At 54.1% G+C, this 27,810-nt stretch overlaps 1 protein-coding gene across 1 annotated transcript in view; it reads left to right on the top strand.

Moving 5' to 3' along the window:
* Positions 1 to 27,810, top strand: part of LOC137780855 (intermembrane lipid transfer protein VPS13B-like) — a 297,025-nt gene that overhangs the window by 126,823 nt on the left and 142,392 nt on the right. Inside the window, exon 22 of the mRNA XM_068569155.1 lies at positions 11,435 to 11,568. Within this exon, the coding sequence (XP_068425256.1) occupies positions 11,435 to 11,568 (134 nt within the window). The remainder of the gene's footprint in view (positions 1 to 11,434; positions 11,569 to 27,810) is intronic.

Genomic DNA, 27,810 nt, shown 5'->3' with positions numbered 1-27,810 from the left:
AGAGTAGACCTCAAGAGGAAGAGCTGCCACCTATTAGTCCATTAGTTCACTAAATGGTAGTTTTGGTTTCCGTCGTCTTCTGATGTTTTGCTGAATGACTCATCTCTGTCAAATATAAGATTTAGATGAGTTCCTTCGCATTATTGTTTTTGGAGGAACTCCGTTTCACAGATCTTTCGGATGAATAAACTAATCACTTGTGTTGGTCGACTAAGAATGTCTTCAGTGCAGGACGTCCCCAGTGGAGGACCAGCAGGTGAGCGTTTGGAAGCCCCGCCCCCTGCGGCTAGCGGCTCTACGCACCATGGAGCTGCACTCCCTGAATACAGCTCAAGGTTTTTAGTTAGAGAGAAGCAGACAGAAGAGTCCACAATATGTGTTTGAAGGATATATTTAATCATGAAGACCGGACTGATGCTGCGCTGCCATTGGCCAGTCTACGTTCCAGGGGCGGGACTTGGCGAAGAGTCAATTCACCAACTGAGCAAATGCAGTGCAAAAGACCTCGAGCTGCTATTTGATCACACACACACACACACACACACACACACACACACACACACACACGCACACACACACACACACACACACGTGTTGCTCCTCTGCTACCTGCAGGACGCTAAGCAGCCGTCATGACTGACTGCAGGGAGGGTTCTCATTGGATATAAACCCCCCCTCCACCCCACGCGCCCCCTCCACATATTTAATTAATCCGATCCGACGGAGCATCCTGGCTGGCTTCTTGTTCCTGAATTAGTTGCAGAGTTTAAAATAGAATAAATAAATACATACGTAACAGACTTCCCGGCCTCTACTGTTTGACTCTCCGTGTTTAGGCTCCACGTCTTCTAAACACTTTAACGGGTGAAACATCGTCTGCCAGAGCAGCGCAGGGACGAGTCAGTGAAGAGTCAGGGGAAAGAAGCAAGACCTTGTTTGTCTTTTTGCTTTTTTCCTACTTTTCAAGTCCCTGGGAAATGTGTTCCCAACAGGAGTGATGAATCCTGGTTTTGGGTGAAGTCATCCTGTGGCCGTAAATAACATTACATGTCTATGACGTCCCCCCCCACACACACACACACACACACTCACACACACACTCACACACCCGATGTCAAGTGTTTCGAAAGGAAAAATGCTCCTTCTGACATTTGGGAGTCTAAAGAAAAGCCATTAGGGTTGTTTCCTTCCTCGCTGTAAAAGCTCGCAGCTGAAAGGTCACGCCGCCTTCCTCCTGGTTTTCCCTCTGTTCTCGTTTCATTCAAAGTGAATTCGGCACTAATGGCTTTTCCAAACCGCAGCATCTTTGCTTACTCACATCTCAGCAGTGTATTCTCTCATTAGGGTCGTCGGTAAACAGTCACCTCGCCTGCAGGCTGCGGCTCGTCAGCGACACTCGGCTGGACGAGTTCTCTGGCCGCCGATGCGCTCGGCCTCCGATCCTCCGGCTGTCTGCTGGAGAAGAGTCACGATGCCCCGCTCGACAGGCCCCGTTTCATCAGAGCTGACGCTAGAGGGACGACACGGGCCGGTAGAAGTACTGCCGTCTGTACCGACGCGTTAACCGCTCTTCAGCCTCCACTTTATCTTCTTCGTCTGCTAAATAACAAACAGCGAGAGGCGCAGACGCCACCAACTTAACGAGTGCAGTCGCTGCGTCCACAGAGCGCACGTCCTCACAGCCACTGGTGGATAACGGTTTCCTCTTCCCTTTCACAATAAAAGCCCTATACACACCGCATCGCTGTGTATAAATCACTGGTGTTGTGTTTATAAAATTGTGTGTGTGTGTGTGTGTGTGTGTGTGGCGTCCCCGTCTCTCCATACCGTCTTCTTCTTCTCTCTTGGTAACCGTCTGCTTGTGTTTCTGTGTGTTCTTGTCGTCTTTGTTTCTTCTCTTCCTCACTCTTCTCTTCCTCTCTTCCTCTTCCTTTCACATGTAAAGCGGTCGACACACACACACACACACACACACACACACACACACACACACACACACACACACACACACACACGTGTGCTGACATTGTGCTGGCCAGTACATGAATAGCATCTTCCCTGGAAACGCCTGCGCTGTTACAGGAGGAGACATAATGAAAAGTTACACATTGCTTCCGCGAGCAATCAGAAGCAGGACGGGCCGAGGCACTCAGGCCGAGGCACTCAGCCCGGTGGTTCAATCCCGGTGGAACAACGAGCCTCCCTGCAGTCTTGACATGCTGCTGCTCTGCAGAGGACGGCAGGTATTGTGTTTCCTTCCTCCTGCAGCCATCTTCTCCGTGTTGCACTGCGATGCCTCCTTCCTGCAGCACAGCTCTGCCGTGACCTTACGTCTCGGGCTGGGAGTGAAAAATGTTCCTGAATTGTTGGTGATACTTGATACACAGTTTTTTTCATGTTCGTGAATTGATTTTCCGTTCCAGCTCATTTCTCTTGATAATGCATTGTTCCTGTGATTAGCTGGAGGAGGATGAACTTCACATTGTGATGTTCTCAGGGTTGGCCGGCCGTGTCGGGCTGGACACTGGATACACAGAAACCAGATACGCACACTGGTCCGTGCTGATGCTTAGCTTCCCCTCGGGGAGCAGCTGAGTAATGTAGAGTGATGAGGCAGCTCAGGTGAACGTCCAGCGAGCGGTCCACCTCATGAAGAGTAGCAGCAACGCTGCTCCACAGTGCAGCGAGCTGCAGGCATGACGTCACAGGAAGCATCGCTCTGGTTCCCTGGACGGTGGGATTATGGATTATTGCAGAAAGAAAGCGTTGATGCTATTTACATGTTTTGTTCAGTGAGACAATCTTCACATATCAACACAATTTAAATGATTTGTGAAGCCTCAATGGAAACGGCAGAAGAAGAAACGCTAACGTTCCCTTTAAGGGAACTCCACCACGGTCACATGACTTCACATCACCACGGTCACATGACTTCACATCACCACAATCAGCTAAAGGAGGATGGTGTTACGGACACTATCCTCTACCACTAGAACAGTGTTACCAACACTATCCTCTAACACTAGAACAGTGTTACTAACACTATCCTCTAACACTAGAACAGTGTTACCAACACTATCCTCTAACACTAGAACAGTGTTACTAACACTATCCTCTACCACTAGAACAGTGTTACCAACACTATCCTCTAACACTAGAACAGTGTTACTAACACTATCCTCTACCACTAGAACAGTGTTACCAACACTATCCTCTAACACTAGAACAGTGTTACTAACACGATATTTACTGGCATATTTTATATCGTCTTCAGTTTCTGGAATCCACAGACATGATTTTAGGCATCGAACGTGAGCGTGCTGACTCATTCCCGGGTTGTGGGACTCTTTCCTGCAGCAGAGTTACACAATAACGCCTCTAAAGTAATGACATACCTACGTTTTCTTTGCCCCTTAGTTTTTTATTGGTTTGCGTTTACGTCACGTGATGAAGTGGATGACATAAAGCTCCGTTACCCATGATCCTCAGGCTTACTGAAACAGAGACCTGGCAGCAACATCCGGCTCTGAATCCGGTTAAAGTTTAGAGGAATTATTGTGAAACTTACACGCTGTGGTCGAACATGCTGACGTGAGGTTTCAATCCTCCCGGAAAGAGAAAGGACATGAAGGGAGACTCGTCAGAACGATGGCGAGCCAGGACGAGGAGACCAAAGGTCATGGGAATAACACACAGGCTCAGTTGTGAGGGAGGTTCCCCCTGCAGCCTCTCACCTCATGAGAAGAGCTGCTGACATCCAACATGTTATGATTGGAATTAGCCTCCGTGAAGATGATTTATGAATTGCCCCACCATGTGTGGAGCGCTGTGAAGGCGGAGCTTTAAGCAGCGTGCGTGCATCTCCTGAAGCCTCGCGGCCGCAGCGAGCGGTCTGCAGGATTCCTCAGCATCTATTTGTAATGACGGCGTGTTTACCCCGAGACATCCGATCCAGCGGTTTAGCCGGGGCTGAATCAATAAGCCAGGATGATTTAGCAGAGCGTCCATTGTCTCTTGATGGGCCTTAATCTCATCGGCTGTGATGGAGAAAGCTTTTCTGGGCAGATTAATAATTGCCAGGAATAAATTGTGTTTTTGTAAGAAATTAGTTGAAATGGAGCAGCTCATTTTTCCTTCTTTTGTGAAGGGCGCCTTTTTCCTTCATTTTACAAATTCATCATTTGGCATTTTCCTCGGTGGCTCTAGTGTGCTCGTTCTAAGGTGACGACAAGTAAACATCCAGATGTGTGACGGCTGGGCTTCAGCTGCCGGCGTCATCGTTTCTCCGGGGGACTCTTAAGGGGTTTGTTTTCAGTGCTCAGTCATCTGTGTGGTAAACACAGGAGATGTGTGCAGGTTGTTTGCCAGTTGGAGTCAACACGCGTGTGGACGGACCAGACGGACCGGACGTCACCGTGAGGCTCCTATAGGACTGACTTCACCTGATTCAGACCCCGAATGCTCGTGATACTTGATGCCATGTTGGATCGCTCCCTTAACCCCTTGGAGCTTCCCTTGGAGGCTCGTGGAGAGGAACTACTTTTCATCCCACAGCGTCCTCACTGCTGCTGCTCGTCCCTTCTTGAAACCATTGTCTGTTCGGCCATTTTGAAGCCACGACTTTGACGATTTGGCCGTCGCCATCTTGGCTTTTTTAAACCGATGAACGGACGTTATCATATATGTAACGCAGAGGAATAGAGACGCCCTATCTGTCTGGTGTCGACCTGTCAATCACCTTGTAGCCCCGCCCTAAAGCGCCCCTTATTATGGTCTGTTTGACTCTAACAGACCATAATTTACTAAATGAACATCATGCTGTATAGAAGAAGACTAGAAACTAGAGATTGAGACATAAACTCATGTTTACAAAGTTTACTGAGGGAATACATCAAGAGAGAAGTAGAGTCACTTATATAGACTTCTATACAACCAGAGGAGTCGCCCCCTGGTGGTCAGGAGAGAGAATGCAGCTTTAACACATGAAGCATAGACTTCTATACAACCAGAGGAGTCGCCCCCTGGTGGTCAGGAGAGAGAATGCAGCTTTAACACATGAAGCCTTGACTTCTATACAACCAGAGGAGTCGCCCCCTGGTGGTCAGGAGAGAGAATGCAGCTTTAACACATGAAGCATAGACTTCTATACAACCAGAGGAGTCGCTGACTGGTGGTCAGGAGAGAGAATGCAGCTTTAACACATGAAGCATAGACTTCTATACAACCAAAGGAGTCATTTCTCAGTCCATTCCTCAAACGATGACCACAGAAAGTGAACCAGCGGTTCTGTTCACCTCCAGGTGGGTTCTAACGTGTTCGTCCTGTGTCGGTTGTTGGAGATGCCGTTATGGGATTAGATGACGGCGTGCTGGACGTATGGATATTGATACAGAGCGTGTTATGTTCCGCCCGGTTATAACCTGGCAGGAGCGGCCTCTCTCTGTGCCTATTGATTATCATAGTTTTCCACTGCAGATATTGATTTCCCTGCAGAAATCACCTTGGGGAATCGCAGAACAAATCATAATCCGCTGGAAGAAAATGATTTTCGGATCTTTTTTTCATGGGTTCAAAGCCTCCTCAGAACAATTGCACTCGCTGGATGTCCCTGCTTCCAATTGGCCACTTGAACGCACGCCTGGCACTTTCATGATGTAAAGCGAGTGTTATGTTGTTTTGTTACCACACTCAGCCTAGCTACAGTTTCGCAGCAATCAAGGGGGGACTTTCCTGCAGGCTTTCGTAAGGTGCTGCTAATGTGTAGGCAAATGTACAGAGACACGCAGGGCCAGCTCTCCGCAGATCATTCCCCAGAAAGCACTGAGGGCAAGGTGATATCATCCTGCGTGGGCCCGGCTCAAATCGCACCGCCCCGAATCCGCTGCGACTCCATTTGGCAGCCGAGTGTTTCGCTCTGCCTCTCTGGCTTCGCTCGCTGCACACGTTGAAGACACGGCGAGCGCCGCTAGCTCTCTGGAGCGGCGCCAGGTCCGGTGGAGGACGGCGTCTGAACGCGGCACATGGTCAAATACCCGGTGGACATGTTCGTGTTGGGAAAGACACACGTCTGCAATCACACGAGGAACTCGCAGTACAAATACGAGTGTTTTCCTCCCCTCTTTCATAACTGCATGGCTCTGGTTAGCTTGTATACAAGCTAATACTGCTGGTCGGTCCATCAGTCAGTCTGGAGGCTGAGGTCTCACGTCATCACGGTGTTTGAACGTCGCCTAGGAACATCATCCGAGGTGTTAACCCTTGTTTTTGGGTGATTATCCTCCACAAGAAAAGACGAGCGACTCCGTGAACAAGTCGTCTGCTCGGTCTGGAGCTCGGTCTGCGTCTGCCCGCACAATTACGCCACAAATTGGTTCACATAAAAAGTAACCTAAGTGTTTTTCTTTATTTGTCCCTAACGAACGTCCTGGTTGGCGGCGGCGCGGCGTCTCTGACGGAGCGCCTCTCCGGCCCCGAGCTTCTCATTGTTCTCCAACATGGAGCAGAGCAATGACCTCACCGGCTTTGCTTTTCAGTCCTAAAATTAGCCCTGAGAACATTCTTCTCTCTGCTGAGAAACTTATCCTACAGACCTGGCCGCGCTCCTGCCGGCTGGAAGGAGGACTGTTGTCTTAGTTCCTGTCTGCTAGTGGCCTGCATGATGGGATTAGATGTAATGGTGCTGTTTACTGGGAGGACAGGGAGACATGGGAACATCGTTCTCATGACCAGTCAGAAGACAAGGTCTCGTCTGTACGCGTCCTCGCTGATGATCTGTGATCTCCAGCTGCGGAGCGCCAGCGAGAAGGTTGGGAACAAGAGGGAAGTCCAGGTTTCATGGATCAGAGACGTGCACTGTGGATCTATCGCTATGTTTCTGCAGAAAGAACGGAGCACATGCATGTGTACACATGTTGAAGAGAGGACTGATGAGAGGACTTGAGGCAGAACCACAGTCGTACATAACTACGCTCCCGGCCCAAGTAGCTGATGGAAGTCAGGCAGGTTTTTATTGGCTGCTGTGCACTTTTCAGAAGGGGATAATATTTTCATTGTGGAATTATTTATATAGTAAAAATGTTCTGGTAAAGTCAATAATTTATCAAGGTAATGATGGTTGGAGTGGGGAAAGAAAACAAGAACTTGGAGGAATAATGAGATAGGAGCCCCCCTACACACACACACACACACACACACACACACACACACACACACACACACACACACACACACAGAGCCCCTGCACACCTCCCCAGGCTTCAGCAGTCGGTGGGGAACAGACGTGTCCTCATGGATCCGTGTTCTGCTCCTCCTGCATGATAAGGGGATCGGGCCCGTGTGGATGTTGGCTCAGGTTTTTTGGGTGAGGAGCAGAGAGGGAAGTCAGGGTGGAGTCGTCGGGTAGATTAGTGTGCGGGGGGGTTGAGATGACACAGGAACAGGAGGTCGAGATGATTTCACCAGCGACGTTTCAGAAGGGTCTTGGTGTCGCGGTGGAAAGATGTCTTTGTGTTTTCATTCCTCCCGCATGGCGTCATCTCTGGCCGGTAACAATCTCTCCTCTGCTGAAGATCTAGAGATCGTGTCGGTCGGATAGCGGCGCTAAACGCCGCCGTCCTCTTCCTCGCGGTTCAGACGTGGGTCTGTCTGCTCGCCTGCATCCAGAAGTCTTCCCTCCAGCGTTACCTTCACTGGTTATGAGGGGACTTCCTGGAGCAACGGGTTGAGATCCAACTCTTAAAACGCTGGCCCCCCCTCGCCTCCCTCTCGCCCACGTCCCTCGGTCGGGCTCGGCCACGCCGCCACTCTGCTTTTTTCCACGCCGGCTTCCATAACCCCGTAACAAATGGAGTTGCGTAAATATTTAAACAAACAGCGACTTGCATCCAAAACAAATAGGCGGGCAGGTTTATTAAAGAGCCCCGTCGCTGGATCTGCACGCAGCTGTAACAGAATATACAACACTTCAACTCACTGTAAACCATTTGTAAAAGGGAACATACCAGGAAGATCGCAGAGACCCTGGACCGGGCTGCTTTTTATGGGCGCCTTGCTCAACCACTCGGGAAGAACATATGGATGCTGTAGGCCGTTAAATCCCAGTGAATTTAAGCATGTGTGTGTTGCGCGGGGCGGTGTTTTGTTATAAATCAAATGAGGCAACGTTAATCTGTTTCAGCATTTAAAGGGACAGTACCTCCACCATGTGAAACACACATCCATCCTCTGACCTGCAGTCATCATGTGAGCCGCCTTGGAGGCGTGGCCTGTGGAGGCGTCTGCTCTCCAACGCTACAGGACGCTCACGGCACCAAACTAACGCATTTGAAAACCATCCAGATAATTGTGACCCGGTTACTCAAATTGATGCACAGACCCGGTTTCACGTAGGAACTACTTCCTCTCTCGCGAGCGGCAGCCTCGGCTCGTTTGGGGCTCGGATCCCCACAAGCTGAGTGACACCTCGCTCCAGTATAGCGGAGGGAACGCAGACCTTTCTACATTTTGAGCTGAACCGTCCCTTTAAGTCGCCGCACGGCGCCGAGGCTGAAGAGACCCTGCGCTCAGGATGTGATGGAGCTGTTAAAGAGGATGAATGATCTCCATCAGCTTGTTTATGGGGACGGAGGACTGGCACACTGGGAGAGAGCGATGGGAGTGGTGGGAGAGAGTGAGAACAGGAGGAGGAGGAGGGAGGGCTGTGTGGTCAGGGTTTAGCCAATAAGATATTAGCCTAATGGCCTGACGGAGGGTGAAAATGAGGACATGGCTGAGATGGCACGAGACAGGGGGAATAACCCACTTTAAAAGGACTCTCAGGACTTGTTAGGCCCGGCAGGTTTAAGAGCTTTGGGCGCTCCTGTCGTATTTCTCTTCGTTTGACTTCCTTGTGTTCTCTCTGTCTTTCTCGTTCTCCGGCCCCGCCTCCCTCTTCTCGCTCCATCCCCTCCCTGCAGAAATGGCGGGCGCCAAGTCACTATAACAAGATATGGCAGTTTCATTCCAAATAATGACCCCAGGATTAACAAACAGAGTCCTGGAATGGTATTTAAAACAAAGCGGAGAGCAGCCTGGCCCTCGCGTTGTTCCTGCCTCTGCTGTGCTTCAGCGCACGCTCTGATTGGCCTAGCAGACTCGCTCTGGGGAGGAACATTTACAGCCTCGCTCACCCCCTAAAGTTTCCTCGGTCTACCTCAGGTGAAGGTTGGCCTTCAGGTCCACAGGATTAGGGGAGTCACCAGTTCGTAGCCTCGGTCACGAGCTGATGTTCTCACAGCAGAGTGACGGCTGCTGTGAGAACATCTCACATGAACGTTTTAAAGGTGGCGCGAGAGGTTCAGCGCCTTAAAGTCGGATTTATAGTAATTGCTCCAACGAGCAATCATTAGCCGACTTCAGGCGCTCGCATGTACACATGTACTAGTACATGTACTAGTACCACATGTACTAGTACTCCGTCATGAATGCCTCTACAGGTCTGCTGCGTGTGCGCGCTGCCTACCTGCTGGCGTTTCCACTCAAAGTGCACACACATGCGTCCAGGTAATCTCCAACTCCTCGTTAATCTCACGCTGTGTGATAGATTATTTGGGTGGATTGGAGGGGTGTGTGTAAGTGTGTGTGTTTTTTGGGAATGTTTGCACCGTTGTGTGTTGTCAGGCCAGTGTGTGTGTGGCTCATTATATGTTTGTGTTTTGTATTTTCCGATGTTGTAAGCCGCCGCTCGGTTGGGCGAAGATGTATTCTGGGTATGGAAGAGGTGGAGGAGGTGGAGGGGGGGGGGGCACTGACGTAAGTACTGAGGCTGTGGTAACCACCATTGGGGTTATGATCACACACACACACACGCATTGTGTGCACAGACGTTGATGTCAACGTGGGTGCTTCCTCCGTCTGGTCCAGACAGCTGCGCCGCAGGACCGACACCGGCACCGCGGAGCGCCGTCACGTCCGAGCGCATCCCCCGCAGAGCTGAGCAGGAAACGGCTCTCTAATGCAGCGGGACAGGAACACTCTGACTGACACACACACACACACACACACACACACACACGCAGCCCGGCGACGACAAAACGCTATTGACAGGCCAATGATATCACAGCGGTTTTGCGCAGCACATTACTCAGAGAAAGACGCTCCGTGAAACACAATCCGTCCTGTCAAAGTCAATTTCTGCCATGCGCGACCGTGTGTGTGGATGTTTAGCGAAGTGTGCGACGGAGCTGGAGAGGGTTGTGTACGAGGCACGATGCGGCGCACCAATGAGAGCGCAGGGGGAGACTTTGTTGGAAAATATGGGTTGTGAAACGCGCGGTCCGAGGGCCGCTGGAGGCGATGACGTCACGGCGCCGGTCGGCATCCTGACAGAAAGACTTTCATAGCCAGACGCACCTGGACGACGAGTGTGAGAAAATACTGCAGAGTCCAGACGGCGGCCTCGGCCTTCAGTCTGGTTTCTTCTCCCTCTCACACACACACACACACACACACACATGCACCTGTGACCCTCACACACTCGCTCCCCCCACAAGTCTTTAGTCAGGTCTCAAACACCCGTCTTTGCCCCGTTGCCCGCTCCGTTGTGTGTGTTGTTTATTTGGCAGCCTGTCGGCGTCTGAGGAGGCGCGTGCTGTGACATCGCCGCCTCAACACCGGCTTCAACATCCACAGACCTCCTGCTGCTCGCTGTGTCCTCTGCAGGCCTCCCTGCGTCTGCGCCTCCTCCTCTCTCGGTGCGTCTCCTCTGTCCATCCAACACGCTGCCGGGTTGTTGCTGTGGGGTTTGTGTGTTGGCCGTTGCCACGAGTGTCAGCGCAGACGCCGGGCTCGTCTGGACCACAGCGGCTCGCTCGGCCGTGTCATGTCTAGGACGCACTGTGTGTGTGTGTGTGTGTGTGTGTGTGTGTGTGTGTGTGTGTGTGTGTGTGTGTGTGCGCTCTCAGTTCCCACAGTTCCCTCTCCGCTGCAGGAGACAAGAACCCTGAGCGCCAACATTACATCAGCTCAATGAAGTGTCAGTTTAACGTCGTATAACGTGATACTGGATGACAATCACAGAGGACTCTGAAGGAGAGCAACGCTCTCTCTCAGCTTCCTGTGAACATGTCGACATGTTCATGGACTAAAGGTAGACGTCAACACGAGTGTGTTTACTTCCTGTCAGCTGAAAGGATTCAATTCATTTGCTGCAGCTCGATTCAAAGTGACAATAATGTGAATATGACACAACACTAACACAACATTACAGTTGTTATAAAACTAAATGCTGTGAGTATTTCTCAGTATTTATAGCTCTTTGTCCTGCTTTAAATAAAGGACATAAGGTCTCTATCTATTGTTTACTCCTCAGGGTTCTTCAGGACTCATCACTGGACCCGTCATCACTAAACAAAACTAAACAGGACTGAATCTCTTTCTGCCTTTGTGTCTCCTCCAGAATCACGGCCTCTGTCCATCCCGATGAAGGTGATGCCCGACCCCCCGGGGGGGGAGTCATGGACGACCTCGGAGGAGAGAATGAAGGAGCTCATCGCTCAAGCCTGGGACGTCGTGAAGCGCCTCACTCTCCAGGTACCAGACTGCTGTGGTGGTCCCTGTGGGGATCAGCTGAGACCCACTTCCTCTGGTCCTGTTGGGGGCAGAGGAGTCCAGTGTGCCAGTATTCCATTAGCCCTTCTCCCCGTCCTCTGTCTCTGATGCTCTTTAGCTTCAGCTCTCTGTGGCGGTGACCACATGGCCTCCAGGGGCCTCTGTTAGCTGTTAGCCCGCGAGCGTAGCGTCTGGTGTCGCTTTGCGGTGGGCTGCCTCTCTGGTCCACTGGCTCGCTGGACGTCCCCTCGTCCGTCCGGCCCGGCGTCTGACCCGCGGCCCGGCGTCTGACTCGCGGCCCGGCGTCTGACTCGCGGCTCGGCGTCTGACTCGAGGCCCGGCGTCTGACTCGCGGCTCGGCGTCTGACTCGCGGCTCGGCGTCTGACCCGCGGCTCGGCGTCTGACTCGCGGCCCGGCGTCTGAGTCTCGGCTCGGCGTCTGACTCGCGGCCCGGCGTCTGACTCGCGGCCCGGCGTCTGACTCTTGGCTCGGCGTCTGACTCTCGGCTCGGCGTCTGACTCGCGGCCCGGCGTCTGACTCGCGGCCCGGCGTCTGACTCGCGGCCCGGCGTCTGAGTCTCGGCCCGGCGTCTGACTCGCGGCCCGGCGTCTGAGTCTCGGCTCGGCGTCTGACTCGCGGCCCGGCGTCTGACTCGCGGCCCGGCGTCTGACTCGCGGCCCGGCGTCTGACTCGAGGCTCGGTGTCTGACTCGCGGCCCGGCATCTGACTCGCGGCCCGGCGTCTGACTCGCGGCCCGGCGTCTGACTCGAGGCTCGGTGTCTGACTCGCGGCCCGGCATCTGACTCGCGGCCCGGCGTCTGACTCGCGGCCCGGCGTCTGACTCGAGGCTCGGCGTCTGACTCTTGGCCCGGCGTCTGACTCTTGGCCCGGCGTCTGACTCTTGGCCCGGCGTCTGACTCTTGGCCCGGCGTCTGACTCGCGGCCCGGCGTCTGACTCGCGGCCCGGCGTCTGACTCGCGGCTCGGCGTCTGACTCGCGGCTCGGCGTCTGACTCTTGGCTCGGCGTCTGACTCGCGGCCCGGCGTCTGACTCGAGGCTCGGTGTCTGACTCGCGGCCCGGCATCTGACTCGCGGCCCGGCGTCTGACTCGCGGCCCGGCGTCTGACTCGCGGCCCGGCGTCTGACTCGCGGCTCGGCGTCTGACTCTTGGCCCGGCGTCTGACTCTCGGCCCGGCGTCTGACTCTCGGCCCGGCGTCTGAGTCTCGGCTCGGCGTCTGAGTCTCGGCTCGGCGTCTGACTCGCGGCCCGGCGTCTGACTCGCGGCCCGGCGTCTGACTCGCGGCCCGGCGTCTGACTCGCGGCTCGGCGTCTGACTCGCGGCCCGGCGTCTGACTCTCGGCCCGGCGTCTAACCCGCGGCTCGGCGTCTGACTCGCGGCCCGGCGTCTGACCCGCGGCTCGGCGTCTGACTCGCGGCCCGGCGTCTGACTCGCGGCCCGGCGTCTGACTCGCGGCCCGGCGTCTGACTCGCGGCCCGGCGTCTGACTCTTGGCTCGGCGTCTGACTCGCGGCCCGGCGTCTGACCCGCGGCCCGACGTCTGACTCTCGGCCCGGCGTCTGACTCGAGGCTCGGTGTCTGACTCGCGGCCCGGCGTCTGACTCACGGCCCGGCGTCTGACTCGCGGCCCGGCGTCTGACTCGCGGCCCGGCGTCTGACTCGAGGCTCGGCGTCTGACTCTTGGCCCGGCATCTGACTCTTGGCCCGGCGTCTGACTCGCAGCCCGGCGTCTGACCCGCGGCTCGGCGTCTGACTCGCGGCCCGGCGTCTGACCCGCGGCTCGGTGTCTGACTCTTGGCCCGGCGTCTGACTCTTGGCCCGGCGTCTGACTCGCGGCCCGGCGTCTGACTCTTGGCTCGGCGTCTGACTCTTGGCTCGGCGTCTGACTCGCGGCCCGGCGTCTGACTCGCGGCCCGGCGTCTGACTCTTGGCCCGGCGTCTGACTCGCGGCCCGGCGTCTGACTCTCGGCCCGGCGTCTGACTCGAGGCTCGGCGTCTGACTCGCGGCTCGGCGTCTGACTCGCGGCCCGGCGTCTGACTCGCAGCTCGGCGTCTGACTCTCGGCTCGGCGTCTGAGTCTCGGCCCGGCGTCTGACTCGCGGCCCGGCGTCTGACTCTTGGCTCGGCGTCTGACTCTTGGCTCGGCGTCTGACTCTTGGCCCGGCGTCTGACTCTTGGCCCGGCGTCTGACTCGCGGCCCGGCGTCTGACTCTTGGCTCGGCGTCTGACTCTTGGCTCGGCGTCTGACCCGCGGCTCGGCGTCTGACTCGCGGCCCGGCGTCTGACTCGCGGCCCGGCGTCTGACTCGCGGCCCGGCGTCTGACTCGCGGCCCGGCGTCTGACTCTCGGCCCGGCGTCTGACTCGAGGCTCGGCGTCTAACCCGCGGCTCGGCGTCTGACTCGCGGCCCGGCGTCTGACCCGCGGCTCGGTGTCTGACTCTTGGCCCGGCGTCTGACTCTTGGCCCGGCGTCTGACTCGCGGCCCGGCGTCTGACTCTTGGCTCGGCGTCTGACTCTTGGCTCGGCGTCTGACTCGCGGCCCGGCGTCTGACTCGCGGCCCGGCGTCTGACTCTTGGCCCGGCGTCTGACTCGCGGCTCGGCGTCTGACTCTCGGCCCGGCGTCTGACTCGAGGCTCGGCGTCTGACTCGCGGCTCGGCGTCTGACTCGCGGCCCGGCGTCTGACTCGCAGCTCGGCGTCTGACTCTCGGCTCGGCGTCTGAGTCTCGGCCCGGCGTCTGACTCGCGGCCCGGCGTCTGACTCTTGGCTCGGCGTCTGACTCTTGGCTCGGCGTCTGACTCTTGGCCCGGCGTCTGACTCTTGGCCCGGCGTCTGACTCGCGGCCCGGCGTCTGACTCTTGGCTCGGCGTCTGACTCTTGGCTCGGCGTCTGACCCGCGGCTCGGCGTCTGACTCGCGGCCCGGCGTCTGACTCGCGGCCCGGCGTCTGACTCGCGGCCCGGCGTCTGACTCGCGGCCCGGCGTCTGACTCTCGGCCCGGCGTCTGACTCGAGGCTCGGCGTCTGACTCGCGGCTCGGCGTCTGACTCGCGGCCCGGCGTCTGACTCGCGGCTCGGCGTCTGAGTCTCGGCCCGGCGTCTGACTCGCGGCCCGGCGTCTGAGTCTCGGCCCGGCGTCTGACTCGCGGCCCGGCGTCTGACTCTTGGCTCGGCGTCTGACTCTTGGCTCGGCGTCTGACTCTTGGCCCGGCGTCTGACTCGCGGCCCGGCGTCTGACTCGCGGCCCGGCGTCTGACTCTTGGCTCGGCGTCTGACTCGCGGCCCGGCGTCTGAGTCTCGGCCCGGCGTCTGACTCGCGGCCCGGCGTCTGACTCTTGGCTCGGCGTCTGACTCTTGGCTCGGCGTCTGACCCGCGGCTCGGCGTCTGACTCGCGGCCCGGCGTCTGACTCGCGGCCCGGCGTCTGACTCGCGGCCCGGCGTCTGACTCGCGGCCCGGCGTCTGACCCGCGGCTCGGCGTCTGCCTCGAGGCTCGGCGTCTGACTCGCGGCCCGGCGTCTGACTCGCGGCCCGGCGTCTGACTCGCGGCCCGGCGTCTGACCCGCGGCCCGGCGTCTGACCCGCGGCCCGGCGTCTGACTCGCGGCCCGGCGTCTGACCCGCGGCCCGGCGTCTGACTCTTGGCCCGGCGTCTGACTCGCGGCCCGGCGTCTGACTCGCGGCCCGGCGTCTGACTCGCGGCACGGCGCTCTCATTGTGTGGACGCTCGCTGCGTCCCCGCTGGGCCGGTTAGCAGAGCCACATCACAACCGGGCCCATCTGAAAGACATCAGGAAGTGCCGACAACTCTCTGACAGGCTCCTCTTGATGCAGGAACAGAACGTCACGGTGTGTGCGCACACGTGTGTGTGTGTGTGTGTGTGTGTGTGTGTGTGTGTGTGTGGACTCGGTACTCTTGTGGTTCTGCACGTTACTGATTGAGGGTGATGGACGTCTTTGTTCATGTTTGATTGCTGGTCTGCAGGATGCAAACATGACTGTGAAGTATTATTTTCGCATTCTTCTGTCTCATATATCCAGTTTTCTGTGTGTTGTGTTAAAATCCTGCCCCTCATATTCTCAATACTCGGGATGCTTCATGACCCCACACGGCGTGCAGCACGCAGGACTCCTCAGCTTGTCGGGCGGGTCATCACAGGAGATTTATCTTAACAGGTTTGTTCGTGGAAACGAGGATACTCTGTTCCAAATAATGAACTAAATCCGCTTTTAATTTGAATATGGCTCTGGGGCGAGTTTCTTTGTGCGTGTAAACAATAGCTGGTGATACAGAGTCCAACCGTTCTGAATTCATCTTGATTCTCGCTGCTCGGACCACACAAACTGACGTCAGTCAAACATGAAAGCGGGCATGACGCATTTGTGAAGTGAACTGGGGCTTCGGAGCCGGGTCCCCTGTCAGCCCACCGAGCTGTTTACAGTACTTCCACCAAAGTTAACTCAACCCGCTAATAGTTTGCCGAGCCCGTCATTGGCTCCACTTCCCTCCGTCCCCCTCGGCTGTGCGACCGGGACCACACCGCTGCAGTAATTAGGAAACAGTCTGTCCCGCTGACACGGGGGTGGAAGCCGACCAAGCCCGAAACAACCCGACAGCTGGTACCCCGGCCTTGGATATCCCCAAACTTAAAACCACTCCATTTATTTTCGTGCGGTGTAAACAGAATACCTAATGGCTCACACTTCTGCTGCACATGTGCCCAATTTGGCATGCGGGGCTCTCTGCGTCCTTTCCTCTGCAGAGCGAGTGAGGGGAGAGAAAAGTCACAAAGGTATTTATTATTCTACGGCTGCTGAGACCACTTAAGGCTGTTTAAACCGAATCGGGACACGTGATAGCTGGTGATTGTGTAAATTGTTTTAAAAGTCCTCGTAGTCCGGCTCGCAGATGCTCTGGTGACATGAATGATTTCCTGAAGACGGCGGGAAGGTGGAGGTCCGGCTCGGGTTCTGACTGCGGAGGCAGATTGGAAAAGCTGCCGTCCCCGAGGCGTCTGCAGCCATGGACGGTTGTCATTTATTCCAGCGGTGTCAGCAGCTCTCCAATAGCATGGAGCTGAATAAAACACGTTCTGTATTTTCATCTTGGAGTCACACGTTTCAAGGTCTAATGCACTCTGCTGCATCATCCTTTATCCTACCTCAGGAAACCTGCAATAAAAAAAGATCTGTGCAAGCGGTTCTGTGCGTTTCCCGACAGACCCGAGCAGCTTATGTAATGTCTTGTGTCTCACTCGGAGTCTAAAACCAGAACAGCAGCTGGAAAAAGCCGAACATGCGCTGCTTCTATTTGTAGCTTCCTGCTCTAAAAAAAACTCCTCCTTGACACCAAACTTGTCTTTTTCGATGACGGGCCTCGTCGGCATTGATTCCTGGCGATGGCCCCGTCACGGGCGGTTAATGTACAGATTATTATCCCGATCCCCCAGTGTCCCGCTCCATCTGCAGCGCAGTGCATCAAATAAGACCCCAGAAAGCCTTCAGAGCCGGACTTCCTCTGGGACCTCAGGTCCTCCTCGTTCCTATCTGTCTGGGTTCGGAGCCCCTCTCCTCCTGTTGCCTCACCAGCAGCGACGGCGACGCTGCAGCGGAAACGCCGTCACATCTACGTCAGAAGGGCCGGTCCATGAGGGAGGCTGCGCAATGCTTCAGCTCACCATGGAGCTTGAGCCACTGTCTTAAACTGTCACGGATCAGTGCAGTCCTCATGGAGAGGAGCTGAGAGGTGATTCGCTGAGAGCCAAAAGAGCCGGCGTCTCTGTCCCGCCATCGCGACACAGCGGTGAGGTCAGAGACACAAACCGTCCAAACGGAGCCCTTCAGGCCCAAGATGGCCGCCTCTCCGTGAGATCATGAGGGATGTGTGTGCGTGGGGGTTTTTCCTCCCAAGGAGGCCGCTGAGTCTCCTGGTCATGCGAGGCCACGAGGATATGTGTAGGTGGTGTTATTTCAGTCGTCACTTCGCGTTAGGGCTGAAGGCAGCGCTGCAGTTGTCGCCCAGGCCGGAGTGGGCTGGCTCATCCTCAGATGGCCACTTGCCCTCAGCCTTGGAGCTCTGACCCTCGTCCTGCTCCAGCTCGTCCTTCCCCCTCCTCATCCTGTCATCTCCCCTCCTCGGCCCGTCCTCCCAGAGGACTCCCCCCCTACGTTTTTCGGCGGGCCCTGATAATAATTGCCAGTGATCAGGAACGGTGATTCTATTTCAGGAATTTTGCAATAATTCCTTCTATTTAACACATGAATGTGTTCAGCGCTGGCAAAAGAGCACGTTGCTACCAAAACTGAAACGGGATCTGCTGAAACAGAGCGCCCGTTGCCATGGAAAAATGAAGTAACACTGCTCCCTGCAGCTGCCATGCATTAATGAGGAGGATATACTCTTTCTTCTCAGAGAGAGAGAGAGAGAGAGTAGAAGAAGCGGTGGGGTAGAAAAGGTAGAGGGATGGAAAGGAGACGGTTAGGAAGCGAGTGAAAATAAGTGTGCAGGAGGAAAAGAGAGATAGAAGAGGAGGATGGTGTGCTGTGTGTTCCTGAGGCTCAGATGCAGCTGGCCAGATGGTTTCCATGAACAGGATCTGACCCCCGGCTGGAGCTCCTTCTGCAGGCACATTACTTCATCCTCTGCCCCCCCTCCTCCATCCTATCATCCCCGCTCTCAACACCTCACCCTGTCTGTCAAATCACACAACTTCCAATTGGTTTGCCAGTACAGCTTTAGTCATTGTGCCACTTCATGTTTACGTGTGGCTTGTGGTAATAAATGTTCAACTTCTCAAACATTTTGCAAACCCCCGCTAACATTGTTCAGTGGATGTTACACTTCAGGTGCCCCACGGTGGGTTAGTGCAGACATTTAGATCCATTAAGGTGAACCTGAAGCCCTGCCTCCAGCCAGGAACAGGACCTCTTGAGAGAGGACAGTCAGATTTGAAAATAGTAATTAAATTAATCTTTAATCACGCTCACAAAAGCTTTTCCCTCAGAGGTCCCCTGACTTTTTAATAATAGTGTTTTACAACATGGAAACCACTGTGAGGTAAATCACACATCACTCTGACTGGAATCCATCTTACTGTATTAGTCACAATGAAAAAATGACAACACACACACACACACAGACACACACACACACACACACACACTCGCTGAGGGTTTGAAGAGTCTTTATTGGGAACACAGAGTTACTCTCACCGCCTGTTCAACGAGCCCAAAGTCCATCAGACGAGGAGCCGGACGCTGAAAGGCAAAGGTCCCTTACTGTGGAACTACAAACAGTGATGTTGTTGATCACATCTCCTGTTCTGGCTCCATGCTAAAGATGCTAGCATAGCTTACTAGCTTTGTTGCAGCCGGCGGGACGTTCTCCACCATTCTTACATAAATACTATTAATTCTAAAGCTGATTTGAAACAGCAGTCTATATCTGATACGTGTTACGTCATATCGGTACTCAACCCATCTCTAACAATGTTGCACCTTATTGAGCGCATATAAATCTGCACGTAGCACACCGTGCTGCACGTAGCACACCATGCTGCATGCTAGCACACCATGCTGCATGCTAGCACACCATGCTGCATGCTAGCACACCTTGCTGCATGCTAGCACACCTTGCTGCATGCTAGCACACCTTGCTGCATGCTAGCACACCATGCTGCATGCTAGCACACCTCGCTGCTAGCACACCTTGCTGCATGCTAGCACACCATGCTGCATGCTCGGGATGCAACTGAGATGAATTCTGTGTGTTTTATGTCACAACAGGAAATGGCTTCTGTTAGCTCGCCGTGCCTGCTTTCTTTCACTGTAAGAAAGCCCCGTGCTGATTGGCTGTCGTGCAAGAGAAAGGGTTAATGCTGGGGCCAGAACGCAGAGTCTCTCCTGTCATTAAGCCTCCACAAAGATTCCACACGGAGAGAAGTGGAAGGAAGGAAGGAAGCAAGGAAGGAGGACGAGGAGCGGTATTGAGGGAAGAGTGAGAGAAAGGTTGTACATTCTCTCCTGATTACACACTCGGCCTCTCTGGTGTCGCCTGATCTAAATCAAGACCCCGCAATGTCACAGCAGACGTGCCGCTCGCTGTTTACAGGCCGAGAACACCGTGTGTGTGTGTGTGTGTGTGTGTGGCCAGATTCCCGTCCCATCATCCGCTGCTGTGTCAACATGGATGACCTCACAGCCATTACAGACGCACACACGCATGTGACCCTCTCGCCGGGCCGCGCTGGAAAAGCGCTTACCGGGATCCTCCTGTGTCTGTAACCTCTTGAACCTCAGAGGCCTGGAGGCCTGCAGACCTGGAACTGATTTTCATCAGGATGGAAAAAAAATAAAAACACACTCACAGCAGCTAGAATTTCAAGATTGAGATGTTTTAAAAAATTGTCAGGGAAAAGTGATTGTGGTTTTCAGCCTGACCTTCTGCACGTGTTGGTGGAGCGCCTTGAGGTCCGGAGGTCTGGACTCTGGTGCTGCGTCCACCAGCCGGTCTGGGTGACGGGTGAGGAAGCCGCCCGCGCCAAAGGTCGGATCAGATCGTCCGGGGTCAGGTGATTCGGTCGCACCGCAGGAATCAACACTGGTGAGAGTGAAGCCAATGAAAGCGCTCTTCTTCTGCACTCCGTCACCGTTGGATCCACCTTGGCCCGGTGCCACATGCTGCACGACGCACAGACATCACCTCAGATGCTCTGCACCACTACGGTGGGTCCACCACGCCAAGCAGCGGCCCGCGACCCGCCTCCAGCCTCCAGCCTCCAGCCTCCAGCCTCCAGCCTCCAGCCTGTCAGTCGTGTGTGAGAGAGCTCTGACCGAAGCCCTGAGCTCCAGCCAGGCGATACGGAGAGACTCACATGCCCACGACTTGTTTTTAGCAAATTCTGATGAGATTTCTGCCTAATAATGTGAATATAATGAGTCGGGTAAAGGGAAACGACAGGACAGCTCGAGCAGTCTGCTAAGTTCTGCAAACGGCATCAGTTTATTATGATGCAGCCTGATGAACCAAGAACAGACTCACGCCACGTTGAACCAGGACATTATCTAGCCTCATATCGTGCTTCAGGTGCAGAGGGCTTTGAGGGAACCTTAGTGATATTCTCGGCTTAAATAAAGGTTTGAATGAATATCCTGGTATTATGTACGTATATCGGTATTATGCATTAATATAGTATACATTGCCTAGTCCCTGTACACTGGACCGTGTGTAGTTTATTGCTTGATTTTGAGCCCAGTCCAGTTCCCCCCGGCTCCTAAACTGAGCCACCCTCTGTCCTCGCGTCCGTGGCCCTGCTCCGCCGTCACATCAGTGCTCGTCATGGCCGCGCTCTCGCAGGGCATCTCCTGCTCTCGCTTGGCGTGGCCACCCCTCCGACGCCCTCCATGCTTGTGGGGGAGGGAGCTGGGCGGGGCCGGGTCACGCCGGCCGCGCCCCCCAGGCCACTGTTGGATCAATAAACGCAGCGATCAAAGTCGCAATTAACCCGCCGCGCTAACACAAACAGCCGGGCCCAGCAGAAACAAACAAAGCCTTCATGTCACCTAAAGCGTTTATTTTTGCAGATTTCCACCTCGGCCAGGGAGACCTCCAGCGCTTGTCAGCTTCTGTAAGCAGTGCTGGAGCGCAGGAATGCGGGGCCACAGGGATGGCTGGCTGCCGCCGCCGCCGCCAGGCCGCGAGCTGGTTGCTGGCGGTGGCGTGCGGGTGAGAGCCGGCCTATCTGTTGTCAGCAGGCGTCGCGCTCGGATGCCTCTCCCGTAGACACGAGGGAGGAGAGCCGCTTTCTGAGGTCAAATCTTAATTTGTGTACGTTTCCGTGCGGCGCCACACATGTGCACGGTGTCATCTCCAGATGCACACATTAATCACGCTCATTTGCAGGGAGACACTATTTACACCAGCGCACTCGCTGCTCCATCTGTGCTTCTGGGACGAGCTGGAGGAAGCGGGAGGATGTGCAGCGGGAGGAGGTTAGCGGTGGGCGGGTCATCCAGAGACCGTGTGTGTGGACCTTCTGTTCATCCGACCGGCCACTTCGGAAACACACTGTCCCGTCTGGTGCCGGCACAGGAAGGTTACATTTGGAGAGGTATCAGGTTTTTCAAAACAAAGGGATGTGTTTTCCGTCCGCTGCAGATCTCTCCGCTGAGATTTTCTTCTCCTCCGGAGTTTCAAATATTTTCACTCGGGACGCTGGGAGGGTGTTTCTAATTTCCTCTCGTCTATCTCCGGGTGATTTCCTGTGTGTAAAAAGAGGTGCGCAGCGGAGAAAACCGGGTTGAGGGGGGGGAACGTGTCGGCACGTACACACTGGACAGTTTGAGCTCCACGTGTTGTGGGGTCGCTACCCGGAGAGGTGATCCGGGTCCACGGGGCGCTGAGGGCTGCTCAGAGCGGCCTCCGTCCTCGTCCCTGCGGTGACGTGCAAACAAAGGGTCTTAACAGCGGATCCGACCACGGCACCGCCGAACAAACGTCAGACACATCCCTCGCTGCCCGGGTCCGAGACGGATGACTGTGACGTGCAGCGCGCTCGACGCTGTCAGGAGTTTGCAGCAACACAGCTGTCCTGCTGAAAACATGTTTCAAGGAGCGCAGGCACTCTGCATTATGTCTTTGTCATACCGTGCAGAAGAAAAGTAGTGCAGGGGCTCAGTGAGGACAGATGAGAGCAGAGATACACAGGAGGATGTGGCTCAAGAGCATACTCACTGTGAAGTGCACATATTACACCAGTTCTACTGCGCATGTTCTCCACTGTTTACACTGCTACTGGAAGGAGTTTAAAACACTGAAATGAGTCTGCGTTTTGGTTGATAAGAAGCACTGAATTAAGCTCTGTGGTTAACACGAGCGCTTAGATTTTCATATGACATAAAACACATCAGTAATACCCGTCTTGTGTTGCTAACATCTGGTGTAGTTTGTATAAAACCGGTGATTTGTGAAGATGATCTCGCTGAACAAAAGTAACATGAAGTCGTGTCTTTAACGCTTATTTTCTGCAGTGATCAAATGGAAAAATCCCGTTGGCTTGGTGCTGGTGGTTGCCTCCAGACACACGTCATCCCTGCAGCCCTCGGCCACGCCCCTCCTGCAGAGTCACTGCACGTCTCAGGCGTTTAACTGCACGTCTCAGAATGACGACGGGAGGATCGTGCTCTCGCAGCCGAGGCCGCCGCTCGGCGCAGACGGGCTGTCCTCCGTCCAACTCGCCGTTCTGTCGTTTACTGGCGAGGCGCGGCCGATCCGAAGGGCCTCCTGCGGTTATGTAGGCCGCTTCCACATGGCCCCGGCCTTTTAAAGCCTGAGTGTGTTTGGCCCTCAGCTTCCTCTCTATTAGAACCTGCTCTGCTGGAACCAGATAAACCGTCTTCTCAAAGGCTGCAGGGTGAAACGCTACACAAGGCAGATCACAGACTCCCCGTACTGCTCAGAAGAGGGGAAGTGAGAGGCTTTTTGCGGAGCATTAAGACATGCAAAAGATTTGAAACAGGGTCCACACATGTGGCTGCATTCTGAACGCTATCTGATGGAGCGGGGGAAGTGATCAGGAACAAAATTGAGCAGGACTTGCCACAAAGAATGAAACAATGCCATATTTAGAAGTCTGTGATGTGACGCCAGGCGGAGATGAGAAGGAAGGAACAGACAAAGAAGGAAAAAAAGAAGTCTTCGGGCTTCTTAGCGTTTAATCAAAGTACTTTCCAAGTGGATAGGTTTCAGGTTTTTCAATGTTCCTGGCTCTTTCGTTCATCTGTCTCTTTTCTAGTAGTATTTATTTACTCCTGACAGCATATGCTGGCTTCCTGATCCAGAATCCAGATTGAATTAGAGCCTGTGTGATTGTAGATCAAAGTGTAAGAAGATCCTTGTTCATTTAGAGGCCTGAGAGGAAAGGATCAAGGCCTAAGTCCCAGGATAAGCAACGGTCACCTCCTAAATAACCACGCTGTCACTCAAGAACCACCGTGAGGCTTTTTACTGGGTCTGTAGTTCGTCAGTGTGCGTACTGAGAGCTGGATGACTATATTATTTCCCCCATGGCGCTGCACTGTCAGCTCTCTCTCTCTTCTCTAAATGAGCGAGCCAGACAACAACAGATGTTTTCTCCAAATACCAGAGATGTACTGATGAAAGGCTGAGGAAGATGCATCTTCATAACTACAAACAGCACGCACGATGTTCTGTCTCTGCCTCCATGAGAACGTCAGCTGCAGCCAGCTTGTTGCCCTGAACGCTGTGCAGGAGAAGTGGAGGAAGTCATCGGCGACTAGCAGTGACACGAGAGGCAGGAAGACGGTACAATAGAAGAGAAAAAACACTGAAAAAGGTTAAAGGTCTCGGACCAAAACACAGACAACCCCGAGCAAGACAACACCATGGTAGCAACCTGTCAATCACCCTGTAGCCCCGCCCTAAAGTCATTTTCTCATAGACTTCTATGACTTCTATACAACCAGAGGAGTCGCCCCTGGTGGTCAGGAGAGAGAATGCAGCTTTAACACATGAAGCATAGACTTCTATACAACCAGAGGAGTCGCCCCCTGGTGGTCAGGAGAGAGAATGCAGCTTTAACACATGAAGCATAGACTTCTATACAACCAGAGGAGTCGCCCCTGGTGGTCAGGAGAGAGAATGCAGCTTTAACACATGAAGCATAGACTTCTATACAACCAGAGGAGTCGCCCCCTGGTGGTCAGGAGAGAGAATGCAGCTTTAACACATGAAGCATAGACTTCTATACAACCAGAGGAGTCGCCCCTGGTGGTCAGGAGAGAGAATGCAGCTCTAACACATGAAGCATAGACTTCTATACAACCAGAGGAGTCGCCCCCTGGTGGTCAGGAGAGAGGATGCAGCTTTAACACATGAAGCATAGACTTCTATACAACCAGAGGAGTCGCCCCCTGGTGGTCAGGAGAGAGAATGCAGCCTTAACACATGAAGCATAGACTTCTATACAACCAGAGGAGTCGCCCCCTGGTGGTCAGGAGAGAGAATGCAGCTTCAACACATGAAGCATAGACTTCTATACAACCAGAGGAGTCGCCCCCTGGTGGTCCGGAGAGAGAATGCAGCTTTAACACATGAAGCATAGACTTCTATACAACCAGAGGAGTCGCCCCCTGGTGGTCAGGAGAGAGAATGCAGCTTTAACACATGAAGCATAGACTTCTATACAACCAGAGGAGTCGCCCCCTGGTGGTCAGGAGAGAGGATGCAGCTTTAACACATGAAGCATAGACTTCTATACAACCAGAGGAGTCGCCCCCTGGTGGTCCGGAGAGAGGATGCAGCTTTGAGCTGCGTTCCAGTCCCAGGTTGCCGTCTCGTCAGCAGCAGTCGTGCACAGAGGGATGTGACCTCATAGCTTGAGCCGTGTTGTGGTAACTGAGTTCGTTGCTGTTGCAGGTGCCATCCTTCACAGGAAGTGGTGCGCACAGCATCAAGTCTCTGCAAGGATATTAAAAAGAGGTGTGTGTGTGTGTGTGTGTGTGTGTGTGTGTGTGTGTGTGTGTGTAGGGGGTTTGTTTGAACCAAAAGCAGACGGAGATGTTAATTCAGGTGTTTTGGCTTGAAGCCATTATTTATTTATTTAGTACTTGTTTGAACTCCTTTCAAACTTTTTGATTCTGAATCCTTCTTTTCTTTGAAAGATTGATAACTGCTCCTGCACGGGCTCGTGTTGGGGTTCACACGTGAAGCATGCGAGCACACACATGATGTATGCGTGTGCGCTCCAGTGAGTGTGTCATTGGAGCATGTTTTCACAGTATAAGCCTGGCACGTGCACGACATCAGGACTCCATCGGCTGCAATCTTCTGTTTTTAACGGAGATTTCCTGGGCAAAATTGAAAAGCGTTTCGGCTGTTTTTGAAGTATATTAATAGGGTGTGCTGCGAGTGATACACCCTGGCCTCCACACACACACACACACACACACACACACACACACACACACACACACTGTCCCTCAGTGTTTTTTCCTGAATTAATCCGTCATTAGAGGCAGTGGGTAACTGAAGCAGTCCCACCGCTGACACTTAACTCCATTTGTTATGTTTAAAGATTTAGTTTCACTTTGACAGGACATGATGTCATTGACAAAAGGAATGAGGAATTATGACTCTTTGACTCCTCTTTTTCCCCACTGAACCTTCTGCAGTGACACACACACACACATTTATATATATATATATATATATATATATATATATATATATATATATATATATATATATATATATATATATGTACGCACACATACACACCTGCCATTCTTCTTCTAACAGTAGGCTTCAACTTGAATCCAAATCCCTCCGATAATCCCGAGTCCCTCCTAATGTGGTGGAGCTCCAGATGCCCCGCTCATAATCCCAAGTGAAAGTTGAACCCTGGTGATTGTTAAAACACACACACACACACACACACTCTCCAAACCCTGTGTGTGTTGTACCTGAGCCATTTCTGGAGGCCGTCTCTCTGTCACGTGGTGCTGGAGTCTTATTCCACATTACCCTGAACCCCGCAGAGGGTAAAGTTGTGTAACAGATATTCCACACTGCAATTATGCCTCTGGCTCTCAGATATTATTTGTGCCCTGTTTCTATTTTTAACAAAACCATTTCAGAACTTTCCTCTTGCTGCCCGTGGAAAAGCTGCCTTTCCACGGGCGTGTCCAATTAGAAGAGAAATACTTTCTCACCATTTTATTATGGATACAAATGTAATTTGGTTTTGATGAGCCCCTGAGAGGGGCTTGTAAACACAGTGACATGCTGCCTCCCACACACACACACACACACACACACACACACACACACACACACACACACACACACACACACAGACCTGGCATGCCCATCAGCTCGCAGTAGGGGGACATTGTCACACAGGCTAACTGCTTCCAGTGCTGTGTTTATTGGCCTGTTAAACACAATTGTGTGGAATACCAAACACGACCCTGCACAACCTCGACTCAACTTTTACCCTGAAGTTGTGACATGAAACACACACTCCCTCTTTGACCTGTTAGTGCAGAAAACCTCTTCTTGTTCTGCTGTGTGTGCAACCATTCACAAACACTGGATTCCCCTCTCCTCTTCCCTCCTCTCCTCCCTCCTCTTCCCTCCTCTACTCCCTCTCCTCTCTCCTCTTTCCTCCCTCCTCTCCTCTCCTCCTTTCTTCTCTTCTCTTCCCTCCCTCCTCTCCTCTTCCCTCCCTCCGCCCCTCTTCTCCTCTCCTTTTCCCTCCTCTCCTCTCCTCCTCCACTCTCCTCTCCTCTTCCCCCCTTTCCTCTCCTCTCCTCTCCTCTTCCCTCCCCTCCTCTTCCCTCCTCTCCTCTCCTTTTCCTCTCCTCTTCCCTCCTCTCCTCTTCCCTGCTCTCCTTTTCCTCTCCTCTTTGCTCCCCTCCTCTCCTCTCTTGCCTTTTCTCCTCTCTCCTCCTCTCCTTTTCCCTCCTCTCCTCTTCCCTCCTCTCCTCTCCTCTTCCCTCCTCTCCTCTCCTCTTCCCTCCTCTCCCCTCCCCTCCTCTCCTCTCCTCTTCCCTCCTCTCCCCTCCCCTGCTCTCCTCTTCCCTCCTCTCCTCTTCCCTCATGTCCTCTCCTCTCCTCTTCCCTCCTCTCCCCTCCTCTCCCCTCCCCTCCTCTCCTCTTCCCTCCTCTCCCCTCCCCTCCTCTCCTCTTCCCTCCTCTCCTCTTCCTCCTCTCCCCTCCCCTCCTCTCCTCTCCTCTTCCCTCCTCTCCCCTCCCCTCCCCTCCTCTCCTCTTCCCTCCTCTCCTCTTCCCTCATGTCCTCTCCTCTCCTCTTCCCTCCTCTCCCCTCCTCTCCCCTCCCCTCCTCTCCTCTTCCCTCCTCTCCCCTCCCCTCCTCTCCTCTTCCCTCCTCTCCTCTTCCCTCATGTCCTCTCCTCTCCTCTTCCCCCCCTCGCCTCCTCTCCCCTCCCCTCCTCTCCTCTTCCCTCCTCTCATCTCCTCTCCTCTTCCCTCCTCGTCTCCTCATCTCTCCCCTCCTCTCCTCTTCCCTCCTCTCCCCTCCCCTCCCCTCCTCTCCTCTTCCCTCCTCTCCTCTTCCCTCATGTCCTCTCCTCTCCTCTTCCCCCCCTCGCCTCCTCTCCCCTCCCCTCCTCTCCTCTTCCCTCATCTCCTCTCCTCTTCCCTCCTCGTCTCCTCATCTCTCCCCTCC

The sequence above is a fragment of the Clinocottus analis genome, unplaced genomic scaffold, assembly GCF_023055335.1.
Source record: "Clinocottus analis isolate CAN_PGR_092001 unplaced genomic scaffold, fCliAna1.0.p SCAF_9, whole genome shotgun sequence".
Lineage (NCBI taxonomy): Eukaryota > Metazoa > Chordata > Actinopteri > Perciformes > Cottidae > Clinocottus > Clinocottus analis.
This window is presented reverse-complemented; position numbering and strand designations above follow the sequence as displayed.